The 22346-nt window shown below is 48.1% G+C and overlaps 1 protein-coding gene across 2 annotated transcripts in view; it reads right to left on the reverse strand.

Annotated features, from left to right (window-relative positions):
* The window catches only part of TMEM240 (transmembrane protein 240), a 38811-nt gene that overhangs the window by 1393 nt on the left and 15072 nt on the right, over positions 1-22346 (reverse strand). For both annotated transcript variants that reach the window (XM_081923883.1, XM_081923882.1), the window contains exon 3: positions 2578-2786. In XM_081923883.1, coding sequence (XP_081780009.1) covers positions 2578-2786 — 209 coding nt within the window. The remainder of the gene's footprint in view (positions 1-2577; positions 2787-22346) is intronic.

Below are 22346 nucleotides of genomic sequence, written 5' to 3' on the forward strand. Positions count from 1 at the left end.
CGCCGTTTACCTTCCCGCCGGAGTGGTACCTATTTATCTACTTGCACTTTGACATGCTTTTGAACTGCTAGGTTGGCAGGAGCAGGGACCGAGCAACGGGAGCTCACCCTGTCACGGGGATTCGAACCACCGACCTTCTGATCAGCAAGTCCTAGGCTCTGTGGTTTAACCCACAGCGCCACTCGCGTCCAAAAGCTTAGCCATGCTTAAAAACCCAGCCCACGATTGTTAAATTTGGTGGTAGACTTTGAGAAGCATTTCTTGTTTATGACTACTTTTGTAAGTTTGTAATAGGGTTTTTTTCCCCAGCTGGAACTATTATTAATTATTATAATTATAATTATAATTATTTATTACTTATACCCCACTCATCTGGCCGGGCTTCCCCAGCCACTCTGGGTGGCTTCCAACAGAATATTAAAAACATGATAAAACATCAAACATTAAAAACTTCCCTAAACAGGGCTGCACTCTAGAAAGAGTGAAGAAATTCCTTGCTGATATACATCAAATTATCCACTGATCTACCAATAGATCCCGATCTATGATTTACCTATCATGATTTATGGAGTTTGGGGCTTTGAAACTCTCCTTTAATTTATATGCAAATTTAATCAATTAGCTCAATTTAATTCCTACGATTAGTTAAGATTTATTTAATCAGGCTGTCCGTCCTACTTTGAACTACAGAGTCCCCAAAGAGAGGAAATACATCTCCAAAAATCAAACCCACGGGTTTGAATAAAAATTTTATGGACTAATGTACATGTTTGCATGCTAGACTCTCTCAGTGTAGAACACCAGAGATCTGCACTTGTGGCTGATTTGCTACTGATCTAAGTTACAGGTGCTACTGTGGGCATAAAAAAGCCCTTAACAGCTTGGGACCAGTTTATTTCTGATTTGCTGCACTCTTGATGGGGTTATATTCCCTCTGAAGGAGCAGGTACGTAGCTTGCGGGCTCAGCTGGCCTCAGTGTCACCAAAGCCTTCCATCAGCTCCGGCTGGTGGCCCCACTGCACCCCTCTCTGGGCAGGGATAGCCTAATTTCTGTTGTCTATGCTCTGGTAACCTCTAGGTTAGATTACAGCAATGCACTATACATGCCTCTGAAGATGGTGCAGAGACTTCAGCTGGTGCAGAATTAGGCAGCTGGGTTGCTCAATGCGGCAAGACGGTTTGAACATATAACGCCAATCCTGGCCCGACGGCACTGGATGCCAATTAGTTTCCAGGCCCAATTCAAAGTGCTGGTTTTCACCTATAAAGCCTTAGATGGCTCAGGACCACAAGCACTGCCTCTCCCCATATGAGCCGCCCCAGACCCCGAGATCATCTTCTGAGGCCCTTTTTCATGCGCCTCCTCTGCTAGAGGTCTGGAGGGTGGCAACAAGTGAACGGGGCCTTTTCTGCAGTGGCTCCCCATTAGCGGAATGCTCTCCCCAAGGAGGCTTGCCTGGTGCCTTAATTAGACATCTTTAGGTGGCAAGAAAACAAGACCTTATAACCTCCAGCCCTTAACTTTCTGTGGCATTTCAGAAGTGGGTGGGGTGTTTTTTAGTGCATTTCTTTCCCCACTTTGTCTTAATGTATCTACGTGGTGTTTGGGGGGGGGGCAATTGTTTGGTTGTAAGCTGCTTTGGGTGGAAGTTGTTTTGGGTTGCCCTGGGCAAAGTCAAAGGGCTAACAAATTTAATTAATAAATAATAATAATAATAATAATAATTTTGTTTTTTAAAAAAATCGCTTGCTGTGACATTGGGTAGTTGTTGCTTTTAATTAAAACCAAACAGGCAGGCAACACAGAGCAGGGTCACATTCTATGATTCTGCGCCAAACATAATTTTACACGCTTCTCCCATGTTTTCCCTTCTCTGCCCCCCACCATCTTTTCTCTAAATCTAAAAGCCCCAATAAAATAAAATAAATACCGGTGCCATAAATTTGCCATAAATTTGCTCACCCACATGAAATAAATGGACATGAATAACTTTGGCCCACTACTGTATTTTTCGCTCTATAAGACGCACCAGACCACAAGACGCACCTAGTTTTTGGAGGAGGAAAACAAGAAAAAAAATATTCTGAATCTCAGAAGCCAGAACAGCAAGAGGGATCACTGTGCAGTGAAAGCAGCAATCCCTCTTGCTGTTCTGGCTTCTGTGATAGCTGCGCAGCCTGCATTCTCTCCATAAGATGCACACACATTTCCCCTTACTTTTTAGGAGGGAAAAAGTGAGTCTTATAGAGCAAAAAATACGGTAATTTCAACGGGTCAGCTCTGAGTAGGGCTTTGCTGGAGGAGACAACCCTTCGTTTCTGCTGGACATCTTTGAGCTCAGAAACTGGAAAGGTGGTGTTCACCTGGCTTTCCTTTCAACATAAGCACATTTTCACATCTTTGAGGACTAGAAACGTGATCCTCAAAATGGGGACGAAAGCTTGAGGAGCAGAAACGAGGTACCCAGAAACCACGAGGAACCTGCTCCCTCTGGGGAATGTGAAAACACCTCCCCTTGGCGCATCGCCAGTGACAGCGAACCCCTCCGGCAACAGGCCGGTGAGCACTCACTTACCATACCGTCGGCTTGTCCGCCAGGCCCGTACGGCGTAGTGGAGAACTCCATCCATCCACACCAGAAACCAGCTTATGCAGAATCCCAGCAAGAGTCCCAGCATCAGGTCGATTTCCTGCTTGGTGACATTGTCAGTCACAAAGTAGTTCTCCGACGAATCCACCACGGACTGGTCTCCGTCGTAGGGGATGACGTAATGAACATGGTGCCTGTGAGGTTAGGGAGGGAGAGAGAGAAAAGGAGGAAAGCATCAAAGATTGGAGGGCAAAAAAGGAGAACAGATGGATTTGCAGCCATTAGGGATTCCGCCCAGGTCCTAGGCCGGTGCCATCAGGTGGAATCCTTGAGCCCTTGTCTGGGCTCTTGCAATGAAACAGCCCAAAGCTGATCGGTAGGATACTGGATCTGGTGGGGCATCGTTTAAAAACATCAATGCGTGTTAAATTCACCCCCTCTGCTGGCTCACTGGCCAATACTGCCTCGGATACCTAAACAGGGCTAAAAGGTAAAGGGACCCTTAACATTTAAGTCCAGTAGTGAACGACTGTGGGGTTGTGGCACTCATCTCGCTTTACAGGCTGAGAGAGCCAGCGTTTGTCCACTTCTGCAAACAGTTTTTCCGGGTCATGTGGCCAGCATGACTAAGCTGCTTCTGGCGAACCAGAGCAGTGCACAGAAACGCCATTTACCTTCCCGCTGGAGTGGTACCTATTTATCTATGTGCACTACGTGCTTTCATACTGCTAGGTTGGCAGAAGCTGGGACAGAGCAACGGGAGCTCACCCCGTCATGGGGCCTTGAACTGCCGACCTTCTGATCAGCAAGCCCAAGCGGCACAGTAGTTTAAACCACAGTGCCATCCGCATTCCTGGCTACCTACATCTAAAGCATTATGAAACAGTCATAGCTTCTCCCAAAGGATCCTGGGAGCTGTAGTTTGTTTAGGGTTCCGGGATGTGTTAGGAGACCCCTGTTCTCCTCACAGAACTATAATTCCCAGACTGGTTTAGCCATCAGTCTCTCTTCCCAGGGAACTAAGGGGTTTGTAGTTTTGTGAAGGGGAATAGGGGTCTCCTAACAACAATGACTTGCTTAATTTCAAGAGGTTTGGGGTGTGCGTGTGACAGAGAGAGAGAAACAGAGAGAGAGAATCCAAGTAGCACCACCCACAACTAACTAAACAATATGGTCTGATCCAGCATATTTCCCTGCAGGAAGCATCTCAGTTCAACGAGGCTTGCACCGGTAAATGTCCAATTGGATGGTGTCCCCTTAGCAGAGCTGGTCACAGGGCTCAAAGTAGTTACAGTGGTACCTCTGGTTAAGAACTTAATTCGTTCTGGATGTCCGTTCTCAACCTGAAACTGTTCTTAACCTGAAACACCACTTTAGCTAATGGGGCCTCCCGCTGCCACCACACGATTTCTGTTCTCATCCTGAGGTTAAGTTCTTAACCCGAGGTAATATTTCTGGGTTAGCAGAGTGTGTAAGCTGAAGCGTATGTATCCTGAAGTGTCTGTAACCCGAGCTACCACTGTATCTTTATTTTATTTACTGCACGACATAGTTGTGTCATATCTTCCTATACACATGAAAATGTAAAATGCTGTCACGCTGCAGTTCTTGCGGCTGACAGAAGGTGGCCGCTGCAACTGCAGCATGCTGGATAGCAGGCATGCAGGCAAGTATTTCGTGAAACATGCCTGCTGCGAGGTTTAATGGAAGGAGTTGTGGTGGGATATGTGAGAGGGGCTGTGAATGGAGCGTGTGTTGTCCCATGTGGGGGAAGGGCAGCAGGTAAAAGAGTGAGAAGTGTTGATAAGCACAGCAAGCAGGGTTGGCAGCCCTTTGTGTGTATGTGTATCTCAAAGCCACCTAACCAGGTAAAATACAAACAGGGAAACATAAAAGCCAGAAAAACATAATGTACAATGCAAATCCATTAAATGGATCATACAATCATAGAGTTGGAAGGGACCATGAGAGTCATCTAATCCAACCCCCTGCAACGCAGGAATATTTTGCCCAGCGTGGGACTTGAACCCACAACCTTGAAATTAAGAGTCTCATGCTCTACCAACTGAGCTATATGGATTGCTCAGGGGTAGGCAACCCGGGAGCCGGATGCGGCCCAATCAACTTCTCAATCCGGCCCGCAAATGGTCCGGGAATCAGTGTGTTTTTACATGAGTAGAATGTGTCATTTTATTTAAAATGCATCTCTGGGTTATTTGTGGGGCATAGGAATTCATTCATTCCCCCCCCCAAAAAAAATATAGTCTGGTCCCCCACATGGTCTGAGGGACGGTGGACCGGCCCATGCCTGAAAAAGGTTCCTGACCCCTGCTCTATATCATCCAACAACCTTCCGCCCACTAAAAAATGAGCAGCACAGAGTAGGAGAGGCTAACGTAACTACTTTAGGTAAATTACTGGGGAGGGGGGTGAAGAGAGGAGGCCATTTTAATGCTACCCCTTGCAGGTTTTGCAAGTTTACAGGGGAGGCTGCAATTTGGCAGTGGGGTGGGAGGGATTCAGGGGTGGGGCTCATGGGTACCATTAAAGGGACCCTGCCCTTTCCCTCCTCCCCAATAAATTGGGCCAAATGGTTCAGGGTGAGGCCGTAGCTCCGGGACAGAGTATCTGCCTTGCACACAGAAAGTCCCAGTTTCAATGCCTAATGTAGGGTTACCAGATGTCCCTGGTTCCCAGGGACAGTCCCCAGATTTGCAAATCTGTCCCTGGACAAATTCCGTCCCCGGAATGTCCCCAGATTTGCAAATTTGTCCCCGGGAAACGTGGCAGCGGCAGCCTCAGCAGTCCGGAGCCAGCCTGGTAGCGCAGTGGGCTCTGGCTGGCTTCAGGAGCTGCCCGCTGCCCTGGCGCCCACCATTTTTCCTTGCTGGAACTTCCGGCAGCGAGCAGCTCCTGAAGCCAGCCAAAGCCAACTGCGCTACCAGGCTGGCTCCGGACTGCTGACTACCACTGCCGCCACCACTGCCAAAGGGGAACCGGGGATGTCCGGTGGTACAAATCTCCTTCCCCCTTTGTTTCGACTGATCGGGGGAGGCTTGGGAGTTGCAAGCGAGTGGCTGTTGCCCAGTTTTTTAAAAAAACTCTGTGCATTTATGTTTCACAGGGTGTGAAAGAAGGGCTTTGCACCTTGCCTGGCAGAGAAACCACGTGCCTTGCGCCCCTCTTGGGCAATGGCCACCTGCCCTTGACTCCTGAGCCTCCCCCAATCTGTCAAAACAAAGGGGGAAGGGAGCAGGAGATCGGGGAAGGCTCGGGAATCACGGGCATGCAGCGCGCCGTTGCCCAGTTTTTTAAAAACTCTGTGCATTTATGTTTCACAGGGTGCGAAAGAAGGGCTTTGCACCTTTATACAATATGCATGTGTGCTTGGGCCCAGGGTCTTTTGCCTCACCATCCCCACTACTGACTCCCTGTTGCTACTCAGCTTCAAAAAAAGAAAAAGAAAAGTGTCCCTGAATTCATTGAAAAAAATCTGGTAACCATACCCTAATGGCATCTGCAGGTAGAGCTGGGAAGGTCCCTTATCCGAAACCCTAGAGAGCTGCTGCCAGTCCGTGCAGGCAACATTGTGATCTGACTCAGCACGATCCCTGGCATCTCCCTGTAGGGCTGTTTGAAAGCCTGGACAGCAGCTGCCAGTCAGTGCGGACGACACCAAGCTGGATGCACCAATCAGCTGACTCCGCATCAGGCGCCTTCCTAAATTCCTGCGCCTAAGTGCCTTGTAAACGGTGTCCAGAAACGCTCCGCTGAAGCAGCTTTGTCACCTTGCGTCATGCCACAGCCGCCTCGACCGCAAGCCCCGTTTGGAGGCTCAGGCATGGCTGGGAGGCATGCTGTTTTCCCTCCCAAGCCGCCGACCCTTCCCCGGTTCCCTTTCTTCTGCGCTCCCGGCCTCTTCCCTCTGTTCACCCAGCCCCTGGGACCACCCTGGCGGAGCACCTCGCTCTGGCAGCTGGACAGCCAGGCTGCAACAGAGAAGAAGGACGACCAGCATTCCCCACATCCCCCTCGGCAACGCAACAGCCCGCATCGAGACACTGCAGAGTCAAACTTGGTCACTGCAGCAGCAGCAGCAGCAGCGAAAGAGCACATCTCCCGATTACTTCCAAGCACAGCGGCAGGATATCGCTCCCTCGACTCTTGCTCCCTGTTTTGTCAGGGACAGGCGCCACTCCTCTTTGCGCCCACGGTGGAGAGATGCTGGGGGGGGGGGTCCCTTAAAATAATGGAAAGTGTTTCCGCATCTCCATATGAGCACAGAGCTTCTGTATCACGTCACAACCTTGCCCAGATGTCAAAGAAGTTAAGTTTCGGTGGAGTGGGTGTGCGTTTGCAAACCCTTCAAGTCTTCCTGTTTTCCAGGGACAGTCCCAGATTTAGAGAAGCCGTCCCGGTTTCTGATTTGATCCTGGAATATCCCGCTTTTCCTTCGGATATCCCTGTTTCCATTAGAGAAATGTTGGAGAGTAAGGAGTTATGTGACCCCCGAGCCAAGGGGGTATACAAGCTTTAGAAGAACATCTGAAGGCAGCCCTGTATGGGGAAGTTTTTTTTAATGTTTAATGTTTTATTATGTTTACAGTGGTACCTCAGGTTAATAACTTAATTCTTTCCGGAGGTCCGTTCTTAACCTGAAACCATTCTTAACCTGAGGTACCACTTTAGCTAATGGGGTCTCCCACTGCTGCCGCGCCACCACCACGCGATTTCTGTTCTCAACCTGAAGCAAAGTTTTTAAGCCGAGGTACGATTTCTGAGTTAGCAGAGTCTGTAACCTGAAGCATATGTAACCTGAAGCGTCTGTAACCCAAGGTACCACTGTATTATGTTTATTATGTTGGAAGAATGGCTGGGGCAACCCAGTCAGATGGGCAGGGTATAAATAATAAAAATATTATTGTTATTATTGTTATTGTTATTATTGAATAAAGGTAAGGTAAAGGTACCCCTGCCTGTACGGGCCAGTCTTGACAGACTCTAGGGTTGTGCGCTCATCTTACTTAAGAGGCTGGGAGCCAGCGCTGTCCACAGACACTTCCAGGTCACGTGGCCAGCGTGACGAAACTGCTCTGGCGAGCCAGCGCAGCACACGGAAACGCCGTTTACCTTCCCGCTATAAAGCGGTCCCTATTTATCTACTTGCACTTAAGGGTGCTTTCGAACTGCTAGGTGGGCAGAAGCTGAGACCGAACGACGGGAGCTCACCCCGCCGCGGGGATTCGAACCGCCGACCATGTGATCGGCAAGTCCTAGGCACTGAGGTTTTACCCACAGCACCACCCACATCCCTATTTTCATCAGAGAAATGGCGGAGGGTATGCATTTACCCAGAGGGCTCCTCTAGATAACCCGTTTCTTGAGCCTTCATCCCAATTTGCTCTCCCAAAGCTTACACGGAGGTTATCTGTGCTTATGGTGGTTACAGAGTGGTTCGATGTGGGGATACTTCTTCGTTTCCAATCAGTGTCTGTCCTGTAACTTCCTGCTGAAATAATTGTTCTGGCTTATTTCTCATTTTAAGAGCCTAAAAAAAGAGCCCGCTGGATCAGACCAGTGACCCATCTTGTCCAGCATTCTGTTCTCACAGCACTGGCAGACTTTGGGCTCTCAAATTTCAGCGGCGCCTTGTGCTGCGCTAAAATCCTGTGCCCCCTGCCTCTCTCGCTCCATTCCACAGTACGGTTGTGGCACCCCCTGCAGCATGGCACCCAATGCGCCCGTACCAGTCACGCCACCCTAAACTGCCTTTGCTCACAGTGGCCAACCAGATGCAACCATAGGAGGACCAAAGCAACTCTCCAGCAACTAATATTCAGAGGCAAGCTCCCTCTTCTGGTGGAGAATGAACATAGCCACTGAGGCTCATAGCCACTGATAGCTTTGTCCTCCATGAACCTGCCTAATCCTCTTCTAAAGCCATCCAAGAATAGGAATAAGGCCTGGTAGCAGTGGTGTAGCATGGGTTGTCAGTACTCGGGGTGATGCGGAGGGAGGGAAATGGGCAGAGTATGCATGCACATTCAACTGTCTGCAGCACCCAGGAGATCGCAACTGCAGAGATAAGAAAAGAAGAGTTGTTCCATTATCTGGAGAAGTCACTTCCTTGTTTGCATGGATAAGCATGCAGCTGTATTGAAAGTTTGTGCCCCCTAACAATATTGCACCCCGGCCCCACCAATATGCTACGCCACTGCCTGGTAGATCGAGCCAATGGCCCACCTAGTCCAGCTTCTTATTCTCACAGTGGTCAACCCAGATGCCTGTGGGAAACCCACAAGCAGGATCGGAGCAAAAGAGCGTTCTTCCTCCCTGTGGTTTCCAGCAACTGGTATTCAGAAGTGTATTCTGACTGTGGAGGCAGAACATGGCCATCATGGCTTGTAGCCCTTGATAGCTTTGTCCTCCGCAAATTTGTCTCTCCCTCTTTCGAAGCCACCTAAGTTGGTGGCCGTCGCTGCCTCCTGTGGCAGAGAGTTCCATAGTTTAACAATGCATTTTTGCCAAGCCGCGATGCAAGAGTGCTCCCCTGGATGGCAATCACGCAGTTATACGGAGGAAGCATCGCAGAACAAGTAGTAGAGCAGAACGCTGTGTGGACAGTCCTGAACAAATCTACTGCTAATACGCTATTATCGCGGCAATGGCATGTTGCAGAATACGCCCACATTAAAAACCCCAGAACTGGAAAGACACTATGACTGCTCCTTATCAAGCCTTCTTTCTGATTTGCTTCCACTGTGAATCGAGTGAACTTCCATTTCCTTGGTGGCCTCAGCAGTTCACTCCTCCTAGGCCAGGGGTCAGCAAACCTTTTCAGCAGGGGGGCAGTCCACTGTCCCACAGACCATGTAGGGGGCCAGACTATTTTTTTTTAAAAAAAGAACAAATTCCTATGCCCCACAAATAACCCAGAGATGTATTTTAAATAGAAGGACACATTCTACCCATGTAAAAACATCAGGCAGACCCCACAAATAACCCAGAGATGCATTTTAAATAAAAGAACACATTCCACTCATGTAATAACATGCTGGTTCCTGGACCGTCCACAGACCGGATTTAGAAGGTGATTGGGTCGGATCCAGCCCCCGGGCCTTAGTTTGCCTACCCATATCCTAGGCACACATTTGCAGAAACTCTGAACTGCTGGAGAGAAGGGGCAGTACACCGAGATCTTTGATGCAGAAATACGGAAACATTACTGGAATGTATTTTGAGGGTCAGCTGTTCTATAGCAAAGACCAACTCCATTCTGGGATTCAATGTTCTATGAAACCTCTCTCTCTCTCTCCTAATAGAAAAAGGGAATTGTCAGGTGAACTAAGGCAACGTCCCCTGCTTCAAAGGCTGGCTCAGGACAGGCAATTGGTGAGTCAATGAACAGAGGCAAGAATGGGGAACCTGTGGCCTTTCTGGTTGCCGCTGAGATTTCAGCTCCCACCAACCCCAGGCAGCAAAGCCAACAGTCAGGGACGATGGGAGTTGTAGTCCACATGTGGGAGCTTCCCATCCCTGGAATAATGCCCAGGTGGAATAAAATTCAGAAGGTCCCAAGACCACCCCTTTGCCTTCTGAGACCTTAGCGGGACTTCTTGCACATTTTCTTTTTTTATAATACTTTTTTATTCATTTTCCAAACATTTTTATACAATCAACTCATATTAACCCTCATCAATTTTTGACTTCCCTCAGTTTCTCTGCCAATCTTTCGTTAAAGTTTCTATTGTTAACGCATTTCTGAACTTGTTATTGCCTTTAACCGTTCCTCTTTCTTTCTCCTACTTTCTTTTTTACAATATTTCTTAATTTTTCACAGGACTTCTTGCACATTTTCAAGCATAAGGACTCGATACTTGGGCTTTTTTCAAAAAAAAAAGAAAGCTGGGATTCCCAACAACAAGAATAAATAGGATTCAGAAGGAAGAAGAAGAAGAAGAGTTTGGATTTGATATCCCGCTTTATCACTACCCGAAGGAGTCTCAAAGCGGCTAACATTCTCCTTTCCCTTCCTCCCCCACAACAAACACTCTGTGAGGTGAGTGGGGCTGAGAGACTTCAGAGAAGTGTGACTGGCCCAAGGTCACCCAGCAGCTGCATGTGGAGGAGCAGGGAATCAAACCCGGTTCCCCAGATTATGAGTCTATCGCTCTTAACCACTACACCACACTGGCTCTCACACTGCCTTCTATCAGTTCAAGCCACTAGCCTATCTAGAACAGTACTGTCCACACTGACTGGCAGTAGCTCTTTGGGGTTTTAGGCAGCGGTTTCCCCCAGCCCTACTTGGAGATGCCAGGAATTGAACCCGGGACCTTCTGAATGAGAAGCGGATGCTCTGCCGCTGAGCTACAGCTCTTTCTCTACAGCCTGCCAAAGTCCTTGGAGAACCCCCTCATTTCTGATGACCCTTGGAGCCCCTTCCAATTCTATGATTGTATGATTCTATTTACAGGGACTGATACATTTTGCCCGGGGAGCTATTAATGGAACAGAGACACTGGTGGGTGGACAGGGGTGGGGGGAGAGGTACAGTCCTGGCTCACACCAAGGGAATCTGATTATGGAAGGTGGAGTTTGCCAGCTTGCATTGGCAACCAAATACTTCCTTATGAGCAGGGAGCCCAACGCACAAATTCTCCCAGCCAGTTTCCCATTTGCTTAAATTAGCATCGTTGGTGAGAACTGGACCCATTATTACAGGGGCGGCAATGGTACTTCTTGCTTCTTCAAAGCCTACCCATTCACTGCTCTCTTTGGCAAGAGTTGGTGGGGGAAGAACCGCAGCTCAATGGAACAATCGCCTGCTCTGCATGCAGAAGTTCACAGGTTCAATCCCCGACATCTCCAGGTAGGAGAGACAGAACTCTGCCTCAAACTCTATACAGTGGTACCTCGGGTTACAGACGCTTCAGGTTACAGATGCTTCAGGTTACAGACTCCGCTAACCCAGAAATAGTACCTCGGGTTAAGAACTTTGCTTCAGGATGAGAACAGAAATTGTGCAACAGCAGGAGGCCCCATTAGCTAAAGTGGTGCTTCAGGTTAAGAACACTTTCAGGTTAAGAACGGACCTCCAGAACGAATTAAGTTCTTAACCCGAGGTACCACTGTAGAGAGTACAGACAACACTGAGCTCACTACACCAATGGTCTGACTCGCAATCAGGCAGTTTCCTTCGTTTCCAATAGCCTTTTAGCGAGCTTTGCAGAGCCTTCCTCATCAGGAACAAGTTCCACTGCGTTTAATCCTTCCCAGAAAGTGTGTTTCAAATTGCAGTCTTCGTTCCCCTTTCTACAAACGTACTCAGAGCAACGTTAGATCTCCATAGCACACGGCGCTTTAACCAGTGATATTAAAAACACAAGTCCTTGCCCCGAGGAGCAGAGAAACTCAGAGGAAATCAGCTTCCAAGGCAGACTTTGCAAACCCAAAGCACAGAAACTGCCACAGACATCACACAGGTTCCAAGTGCAAGCGCCGATCTCCCCACTTGTGATTCCCAACAACTAGTATTCAGAGGCATTTACTCTCTCCGATGCAGGAGGTAAAGGTAAAGGGACCCCTGACCATTAGGTCCAGTCGTGGCTGACTCTGGGGTTGCGGCGCTCATCTCGCTTTATTGGCCGAGGGAGCCGGCGTACAGCTTCTGGGTCATGTGGCCAGCGTGACTAAGCCGCTTCTGGCGAACCAGAGCAGCACACGGAAACGCTGTTTACCTTCCCGCCAGAGTGGTACCTATTTATCTACTTGCACTTTGATGTGCTTTCAAACTGATAGGTGGGCAGGAGCAGGGACCGAGCAACGGGAGCTCACCCCGTCACGGTGATTCAGCAGCCCTCAATTGCCTTCTCCTCCCCAAATGTGATCCCCTTTCAGAGCCACCCAGAAGCTTCAAACAGCAAGAAGCTGCTTACATGAGCTTCATCTAGGTCTATTTTTTTGGTTTAACCCAATGGATTCACAGTTGTCGCCAAACTGATTCCCAGAAAGTTCTATCTGAATATGAAAGTTATCCATCGGCGGAAGCCCAGTTGAAAAACCAAGAGAGGGAATGTCAGCATTTTACTTGGGCCACCCCATCTGGAAAACAAAACAGCTCCATCCAATCAGATCAAAGAGGTGGCGGGTTGATGCTTATTGGAAAAGCAGAGATTCCTGCATTGCAAGGGGTTGAACTAGATGATTCCCATTCTATGATTTTGCATGAAAAGGAATCTTCGACAAAATGCCGCAACCCTGCAGTGGACCATGTCGTAAGAACATTAGAAGATTGTGGGTGATGGATCAGGCCAAAGGCCCACCTGGCCAACCAGGTGTCTGTATGGGAAGCCCAAAAGCAGGACCTGAGAGCAACAGCAACGGTCCCCACTTGCAATCTCTAGCAACTGAGGTTCAGAAGCACATTGCCTCCATCGGTGGACGGAGAACATAGCCATTAGGGATAGTAGCCAATGGCAGTCTCATTCCCCGTGAATTTGTCTAGTCCCCTTTTAAAGCCATCCAGGCTGACCACATAGCACCTACATTGGCTCCCAGTATGTTTCTGGGCACAATTCAAAGTGTTGGTGCTGACCTTTAAAGCCCTAAACGGCCTCAGCCCAGTATCCCTGAAGGAGCGTCTCCACCCGCATCGTTCTGCCTGGACACTGAGGTCCAGCGCCAAAGGCCTTCTGGCGGTTCCCTCACTGCAAGAAGCAAAGTTACAGGGAACCAGGCAGAGGGCCTTCCTGGTGGTGGTGCCTGCCCTGTGGAACTCCCTCCCACCAGATGTCAAGGAAATCAACAACTATCTGACTTTTAGAAGACATCTGAAGGCAGTCCTGTTTAGGGAAGCTTTTAATATCTGATGAATTATTGTGTTTTAATATTTTGCTGGAAGCCACCCATAGTGGCTGGGGAAACCCAGCCAGATGGGCAGGGTATGAATAACAAATTATTATTATTATTATTATTATTATTATTATTATTATTATTATTACCACCACAGCCTCCTGGGGCAGTGAGTTCCATAGTTTAAGCACTGTGGAAAGAAGTCTTTCCTTCCACTGGTCCTGAATCGTCCAACATTCAGCTTCGCCAGATGTCCACTGTTTCTCGAGTTACAAGACAGGGAGAAAAGCTTTTCTCTGTCTGTTCATACGCTTCTGTCATGCCTCCACTTTTGGCTAATTTCCAAAAAGCCCCAAACTTTTTCTCACAGGGGAGTCACCCCACCTACTCAATCAGCCTGGTCTTCCTCTTCTGAACCTTTATAATATCCTTTTCTGAGGCAACCAAGTCGTTCAAATGACAAATGCGCCAAATGCACCCGTTGACAACAAGGTTGGAGGGGGAGCAAAATGCACAACGTCCCAAAAGACGAGGTGAATTAAAAGGCAATAGAAGTTTCCATTGCTTTTTAAAAGGGCCGATCGATGGGATAATTTTCCTAAGTTGATCGCTGCTGATAGCAGCAAAAGCCAGCGCATTAAGACAGGCTGGGCACTGCCCGCCTTCTCCCTGCGCCAGGCTGCTAACAAGGTCATTGGAAAGACCCCCACAAGGCTGTTCATGCTCCGTCGTGTTATGTGGCGATTACACAAATCCATTAGTGGCTGCGCTTATTCGCAAGGGGCTTCCCGGAGTCACCCTGCTTACAGATCTTGTCCTGCCTCTCTCTCTCTCTCTCTCTCTCTCTCACACACACACACACACACGAGAAAAATAACAATGATAACAATTCCATAACTGGACATCTGCAGCTCTCCGCTGCCAGACAAATCGAGCATCTGTCCTACCCGGAATGGAGTATCCGGTGAGGAATTTGGCACGCAAACAACCTCCAGTGAACCTCCCTAAATAAGTTTCTAGTCCTTGTGGCTTCCAACTTTGGGCACCTGTATTTTGCTTGCCTGGATAGAGGATGGAGAGGGTTGTGTTCAAGCTTATTGGACAAAGGCAACATTTGCATTTGTTGCTCCGCCCACTTTTGAGAAGGGTGGACCAATGGTGAGGCAGGCGCTCATATCCACATGCCCCCTTACCCCGGGATCTGACTCCTTTTTCACCATTGAGCCCTGTATTAGCCACCTTGAACTTTTAAGAAAGGCAGGACAGAAGAGTTTTCAAGAAATCAGTGCCCTCTGTGCCCAGCTGGCAGCAAGAGGTCGCCATCTTTCCTACCACTTGGAATTGAACCAGGGAAAATTCACATCCAAAACTGACTCCATGGCCACTGCCTCTCTCCCCTGTGCAGAAAGATGCCTTTTAACAAGTCACACTATTGGGCCATCAGGCCCCATACTGTCTACACTGACTGGCAGTGTTGCTCTCTGGGGCGCAACCTCCTCCTTTGATGAGGAAGGACTCTAATGCAGTAGTTCGAGCAACTAAGCATAGAGAAGGTCCCAGCATCTCTAAACAGGTCTGAGAAAGAGGCTGTCTCTGAAACGCTGCAGAGCTGCTGCCAATCTGTGCAGTCAATACTGAGCTCAATGGCACAATGGTCTGACTCAGTATAGTTACAGGCCGCGGGCTGGGAAGTGCCCCTCTCTGAAAGGCAATGAAAGGCATTTATTAGTTGATTTCCCAAGGTTTAATGTAGCTTGAGTTTATCCTTTAAAACAAAACTTAAATAATACAGAAAACACAGATATAACAGAAAGACCCAAATAGACTAACCAGCCAAGACAGAAGAGATGTAAGTGGGTTATTGTTTCGATGTTTCATTTTTAATTATTTACTTGTTTTTATCCTGTATTTTGTTCTGTGGACCGCCCTGAGACCTCAGGATGAAGGGTGGTCTGTAAATCGAATCGATAAATAAAAGTACCGTATTTTTCGCTCTATAAGACGCACCAGGCCATAAGACGCACCTAGTTTTTGGAGGAGGAAAACAAGAAAAAAAATATTCTGAATCTCAGAAGCCAGAACAGCAAGAGGGATTGCTGCGCAGCAATCCCTCTTCCTGTTCTGGATTTTGGGATAGCTGCGCAGCCTGCATTTGCTCCATAAGATGCACACACATTTCCCATTACTTTTCAGGATGGAAAAAGTGAGTCTTATAGAGCAGAAAATACGGTAAATAAATAAAATAAAAAACCATGGAGAGAGACACTGCCAGTCCATGCAGGCAATACCAAGCTCAAGGCACCAGTCCTCTGACTCTGCACAAGGCCGCTTCCTATGTCCCTAGAAGCAGGCGAGCCTTTTGCAAACCCGGCAGCGCGACGGATGCCACCGTTTGTTGCTCGCAGGGAACATGCCCCTCCATGTCACTCTGAGAAGATGCTCCCATCACAGGTGGCTCTGAGGACCAGCAGATCGTTATCGCAGCCACTTTGCCAGATTTCCCCAGGAGCAGGGATCCAAATTCGATATTATTATTTTTCCAGAGTGCAAGAATGTGGAGAGAGAAAGAAAGAGAGACAAACCACCCAGATCGGCTGGTAGGCCTCTCTCCTGACACACGGGTGAGCATAACGCCAACTGACAACGCAAGATGGGGAACGCGCAAACGGTCTTGAATTCATTAGCTGGGGGAAAGTGTGTCACTCTATAGAGCCGGGCCGGGAAGACAAGAGACGAAATCAGACAAGGCTCCACACACTTCCCTGCTTCTAATTCACTCCCTTGTCATCGCTCCTGCCCACCCTCCGGGTTTGGTCTTTTCTGGTTCTCGGGAAACGTCTTGATGCCGCCCCAAGAGAATATGCAGGCCTCCGCGTGCGGCACTTGACACAAGGCTAGCCCGGCTGAGCACTGAGCCAGGCGAAATCCACACTCCGGCACTGAGCGACAGTATAAGCCCTTAAAAACAGACTGAGGTTCTAGTCCTCATGGTTCTGAATCCAGGGCAAACGTCAATCATCTGGGAAGATCATACCCTGCAACATTCCTCTGATGAAAATAGGGATGTCCTAAATAATAATAGGGATGCGGGTGGCGCTGTGGTTAAACCGCAGAGCCTAGGGCTTGCCGATCAGAAGGTCGGTGGTTCGAATCCCCACGACGGGGTGAGCTCCCATTGCTCGGTCCCTGCTCCTGCCAACCTACCAGTTTGAAAGCATGTCAAAGTGCAAGTAGATAAATAGGTACCACTCTGGTGGGAAGGTAAACGGCGTTTCCGTGTGCTGCTCTGGTTCACCATAAGCAGCTTAGTCATGCTGGCCACATGACCCAGAAGCTGTACGCCGGCTCCCTCGGCCAATAAAGCGAGATGAGCGCTGCAACTGCAGAGTCGGCCACGACTGGACCTAATGGTCAGGGGTCCCTTTACCTTTTTAAATAATAATTATTATACCCCACCCATTTGACTGGGTTGCCCCAACCACTCTGGGCGGCTTCCAACATATATCAAAACCTAATAAAACATCAAACATTTAAAAACTTCCCTAGACGGGCAGTTTTCAAAATTCCCATTACTCCAGGCGCATTTTGCAACAAGGAATTTCATTAGCACAAGCAGTTTCTGAGTTCTGGGCACCTAAGATTTCAGATTAAAACCGCGGAGTGGAAGAAAAGGAGAAGCTTTTTCTGCCTCCCCACTTCCAGCTACTCTCTGAAGACTAGAGAAAAGACCCTCTCAAGAATATTAGAGGAGTGGGCAGGGGAAGGACTAGACCATGTGAAAAATGAACATAATATTTTAGCTGCAGTTCATTCATCTTCAGCTTTGTATTCTTGTTACAGAAAAAGCACACCTAGGCATTCTGTTGTTGCGTCCATAACATGGGTTTAAGGTGCCGTTTAGCTCCTTGCTTTCATAGCTCAGTTTCTAACACTGTAAACAATGCTGCCTTCAGATGTCCTCTAAAGGCTGCATAGCTATTTATCTCCTTGGCTCAGGGGTTGCATATCTCCATCCCCTCCAACCTTTCTCCGATGACAACAGAGACACCCTAAGATTGCGGGATCAAATCAGAAACCGAGACAGTTTCTGTAAACCTGGAACCGTCCCTGGAAAATAGGGACACTTGGAGGGTCTGGAAGAAGCCTGGAACTCAGCTGCAAATATAATGTTTAAATGCATTATACAAACATGACGCTAGATGGCGATGGTTAGCTTATGGCAAATTCAATATATATTTTAAAGGTTTTTTTAAAGCATTTTCACAGCGTTTTTTATTTGTGTCTAGATTCCACCCTAGAGGACTTGCCGATCGGAAGGTCAGTGGTTTGAATCCCCGCGATCGGGTGAGCTCCCATTGCTCGATCTCTGCTCCTGCCAACCTAGCAGTTCAAAAGCACATCAAGTGCAAGTAGATAAATAGGTACCACTCCGGCGGGAAGGTAAACGGCGTTCCCGTGCGCTGCTCTGGTTCGCCAGAAGCGGCTTAGTCATGCTGGCCACATGACCTGGAAGCTGTACGCCGGCTCCCTCGGCCAATAAAGTGAGATGAGCGCTGCAACCCCAGAGTCGGTCACGACTGGACCTAATGGTCAGGGGTCCCTTTACCCTTTACCTTTAGATTCTGCCCCAGTCAGTAATGACTGTTAGCACTTTAGAGGCAGCCCTTCCTGGACAGACTGGAGATTGAACCTGGGATCTTCTGCCTGCCAGGCAGCTGCTCCAATCCTGATCTGCAGTCCTTTCCTGGAGACAAAGGAGCATAGGAAGTTGCCTTATCCCGAGACAGAACACTGGCCCAACAAACTTAGTATCACCTACACTGAACGGCAGTGGCTCTCCAGGCTTGCAAATCGGGGGCAATCCTTGCTCTCCTAGGAGGTGCCAGGGAATTGAACCTTCTGCAGGCATAGCAGGTGTCCTACCACTTGCCTTCTTTAATCCCCCAATCGGCAGTGAAGCTCGCTGGGCAATCATGGGCCAGTCACTGTCTCTCAGCCCAGCCTACCTCACAGGACTGTTGTTATAGGGATTAAAGAAGAAACAAGAAGAACTTTGGAGGACGTGCAATACATTTACAGACGCTTCAGGTTGCATTTTGGGGGGGGTTACAGACGTGCCAAAACCCGGAAGTACTGGAACAGGTTACTTCCAGGTTTCGGCAGTCACGCATGCGCAGAAGCACTAAATCACACTTTGCGCATGCGCAGAAATGCCGAATCGCAACCCGCACGTGCGGAGACGCGGTGCTGTGGGTTGCGAACGTGCCTCCCACACAGATCACGTTTGCAACCCGAGCGTCCACTATACAGTGGTACCTCGGGTTACAGACGCTTCAGGTTACAGACTCCGCTACCCAGAAATAGTACCTCGGGTTAAGAACTTTGCTTCAGGGTGAGAACAGAAATCGCACAGCAGCGGTGCGGCGGCAGCAGCAGGCCCCTTTAGCTAAAGTGGTGCTTCAGGTTAAGAACAGTTTCAGGTTAAGAACGGACCTCTGGAACAAATTAAGTTCTTAACCCGAGGTACCACTGTAATGAATGAAAGAGCCTGGGAACGGGGGAAGAAACTTCACCAACTTCTAGGCCAGACTTCACCAACCTAGTGCCCACCAGCCAGGTGTTTTGGGCAGGCAGTGAGGGCGCCAGGCATAGACCTCATCCAAAAATCCAGTACGGAGGCTGCCTAGGCCAGGGTTTGTGGAGCTGCACATCGACTCCATCTCCCCAGCAGGGCTAGGGATTTACTTTTATTCAACAAAATCTATATACCATGACTGTAAAACAGCAACCACAGCAACCAACAAACCACTAAATGGTTTACAAAAGCTTTAGAATCATTGATTAAAATGGCCAGCGCAAAACCAAATATTTAGAACGATCCAGAAGATGGTGAAAATCAGCAGAGATGGAGATAAAACATCTATATGTCTGGACAGACTTCCCTAAACAAAAATGTTTTTTAAGCCAGCACCAAAAAGAAGATTGAAGAGGTGACCGTGAAGGGACAGGAAAACCCTGACAATTCCTATTTCTCTCAGTTTCTAATATCTGAATCTTATACTCATCTTTCCACAACCCCACACCTGTTTGCATTCTGATGCGATTTTCTCACCTTTTTTCGCATGCAGTTCTTGCCCAATATTCATATTGTTGCAAAGCAATTTCCCCTTACGTAATGCATGCCCAGCTTTTTTAATTTTTACGAATATATGCATTTTTATGCACACCTTATCCTAAAGATGCAATTTTGGTACACATTCATCAGCTTGACCTGCATAGCAAACTTCAGAGAAGCACAGATTTCAAAGGTTGGGGCACTTTGGTTCTTGTATTTTTTCCAAAAAGTGCATGTAAATTCACCTCTCAATGGGAACTCAGTCAGATTTCTCCCCCACCCCTAAAACACGGGCAAGGGTCAAGGATGGCAGTAGTTGTGGCCCTTTCAATATTGCTGGACTACAATTCCCATTTTCCTCCACCAATAGTCATGCTGGCTTAGGGCTGATGGTAGTCGGAGTCCACCAACATTCAGAAGGCAATATGACTCTCATCCGACACCTAGACCTCCCCATACAGACTGTGGGAGTCTTCTCCTACGAGGGATGCAAAAGCCACAAGGTCATTTGGTTCTTTCGGGGAGAGATATTCCAAAGGGGCGGGAAACAGGGTGCTTATGAATGACGCACCATGTGCCCGGGTTGCCAACAGATCAAAACAAACCTCGCTAGCTGGAAAAGTAGTCGTGAAAATGATGTATAATTGGTTCCTAACTCCTACGAAAATAGCAAAAAATGTATAGGACTGCTACAAATATCTATTGGCAGTGTAAAGAGAAGGAAGGCACATTCTACCACATTTGTTGGGCGTGCAAGATGACAAAAGCATATTGGGAAATGATTTATAATGAGTTGAAGAAAATGTTTAAAAAACCAGAAGCCTTTTTATTAGGAATTTTAGGTCCAGAAATACCAAAGGTCCAGAAATACCAAAGGAATAGAAAAGTCAGTTTATGTACGCTACGACAGCTGCACAGATGCTGGATGGAAGGAAGATAATGTACCAAAGATGATGGACTATGCTGAAATGGCAAAAATGACCGGGAAGATCAGAAACCAAGAAGATGATAAATTTAATAAAGAATGGGGAAAATTTATAAGTTACTTAAAAGAACTTGTAAACAATTAAAAACATTGGCAGGATTTTAAAAACACTTGCAATGTACGAAGAACTATGGTTAAGAACTGAGTGTTAAGGAAATACAGTGGTACCTTGGGTTACATACGCTTCAGGTTACAGATACTTCAGGTTACAGACTCCGCTAACCCAGAAATATTACCTCGGGTTAAGAACTTTGCTTCAGGATGAGAACAGAAATCGCACAGCAGCGGTGCGGCAGCAGCAGGAGGCCCCATTAGCTAAAGTGGTGCCTCTAGTTAAGAACAGTTTCAGGTTAAGAACGGACCTCCAGAACGAGTTAAGTTCTTAACCCGAGGTACAACTGTATGGAGAACATTATACAATGCAGTTGAGAAAGAATAACTATGGAACCCGTGGAGGGATGTCAAGGGATTCGGAGAACCCTATGTGTTTGTGATGATTGATTTACGTGTGATTCTAATTGTTAAATGTAAAAACTGAATAAATACTTATATATTTAAAGGAACAGTAGTCACGTCAGATGTGCGCACTGACATCTGTGTGCAAATGCCGGCTTTGGGTTTCAGAGGGTTTGGGGGAGAGCTCTCCTCAATGGCTGCTTAGCGGGGGTCTCACTGTATGTCCCCCCTCCCTCAGTCAGCAGGCCTACCTCCTCCATGCCGCCACAGTCGCCAGCTGCTGCTCCCCCTTCTGCTTGCTCCTGATGCCACCCACACACTGGCCGGATGACAAGGCGGCAAACAAACAGATGGAGGACGCTTCTGTTCAGCCCCCACCACCATCGCCCCATCGCTGCCATTCACCTGCCCACCCAATGGGAGCCAGAGGAGGAAGAGCAAGCAGGCAGGGACTGCAGTCCCAGAAGGGTCCCTGTTTTCCAAGGACAGTCCCAGATTTGCAGAAACCGTCCTGGTTTCTGATCCCAGAATGTCCCACCATTTTCATCAGAGAAATGTCAAAGGGTATAGAGTCATGCAGCCAAAGAGATAAGATATAATAAAAACTTGAGAAGACATCTGAAGGCAGCCCTGTATAGGGAAGTTTTAAAATGTTTTGCTATGTTTTTATATACAGTGGTACCTCGGGTTACATACGCTTCAGGTTACAGACACTGCTAACCCAGAAATAGTACCTCCAGTTAAGAACTTTGCTTCAGGATGAGAACAGAAATCGTGCTCCGGCGGCGCGCTGGCAGCCCCCATTAGCTAAAGTGGTGCTTCAGGTTAAGAACAGTTTCAGATTAAGAACAGACCTCCAGAACGAATTAAGTTCTTAACCTGAGGTACCACAGTATGCTGGAAGCTGCCCAGAATGGCTGGGCCTTCCCAGAGAGATGGGCAGGGTATAAATAAAATGATGATGTTGATGATGGAATAGGACGTCCCCATTTTCATCAGAGAAATGTTGAACACGCCAGCCCAGCTCAAAAGATTGCCTCAGTTTTCCAAGCGTTTCACAAAAGGTTCCATTCCCGCTCCCCCAGCAAAATCTGCTGCTTTTGTTTGTTTGTTTTGGCAACCTTCTTCGGCTTTGAGACTAGCTGTTCATTTGCAACGTGAGATGTAATTGGCGCCGCCTCGTTTCTCTGCTCAAGGATCACAATCTGCTCTTGAGTTGCTTTGTAGCCAGCGGCAGAGCATATGCCCATGCTGCCCAGAGTGGGCACGCTCCCGAGGGGGACATGGCACGGAGGGTGCCCTCCCAGGCGCGGGATAGCTGCTTGGGTGCCCGGCGCGGCGTGC

Source organism: Podarcis melisellensis, assembly GCF_964234715.1.
Source record: "Podarcis melisellensis genome assembly, chromosome: 8".
Taxonomy (NCBI): Eukaryota; Metazoa; Chordata; class Lepidosauria; order Squamata; family Lacertidae; genus Podarcis; species Podarcis melisellensis.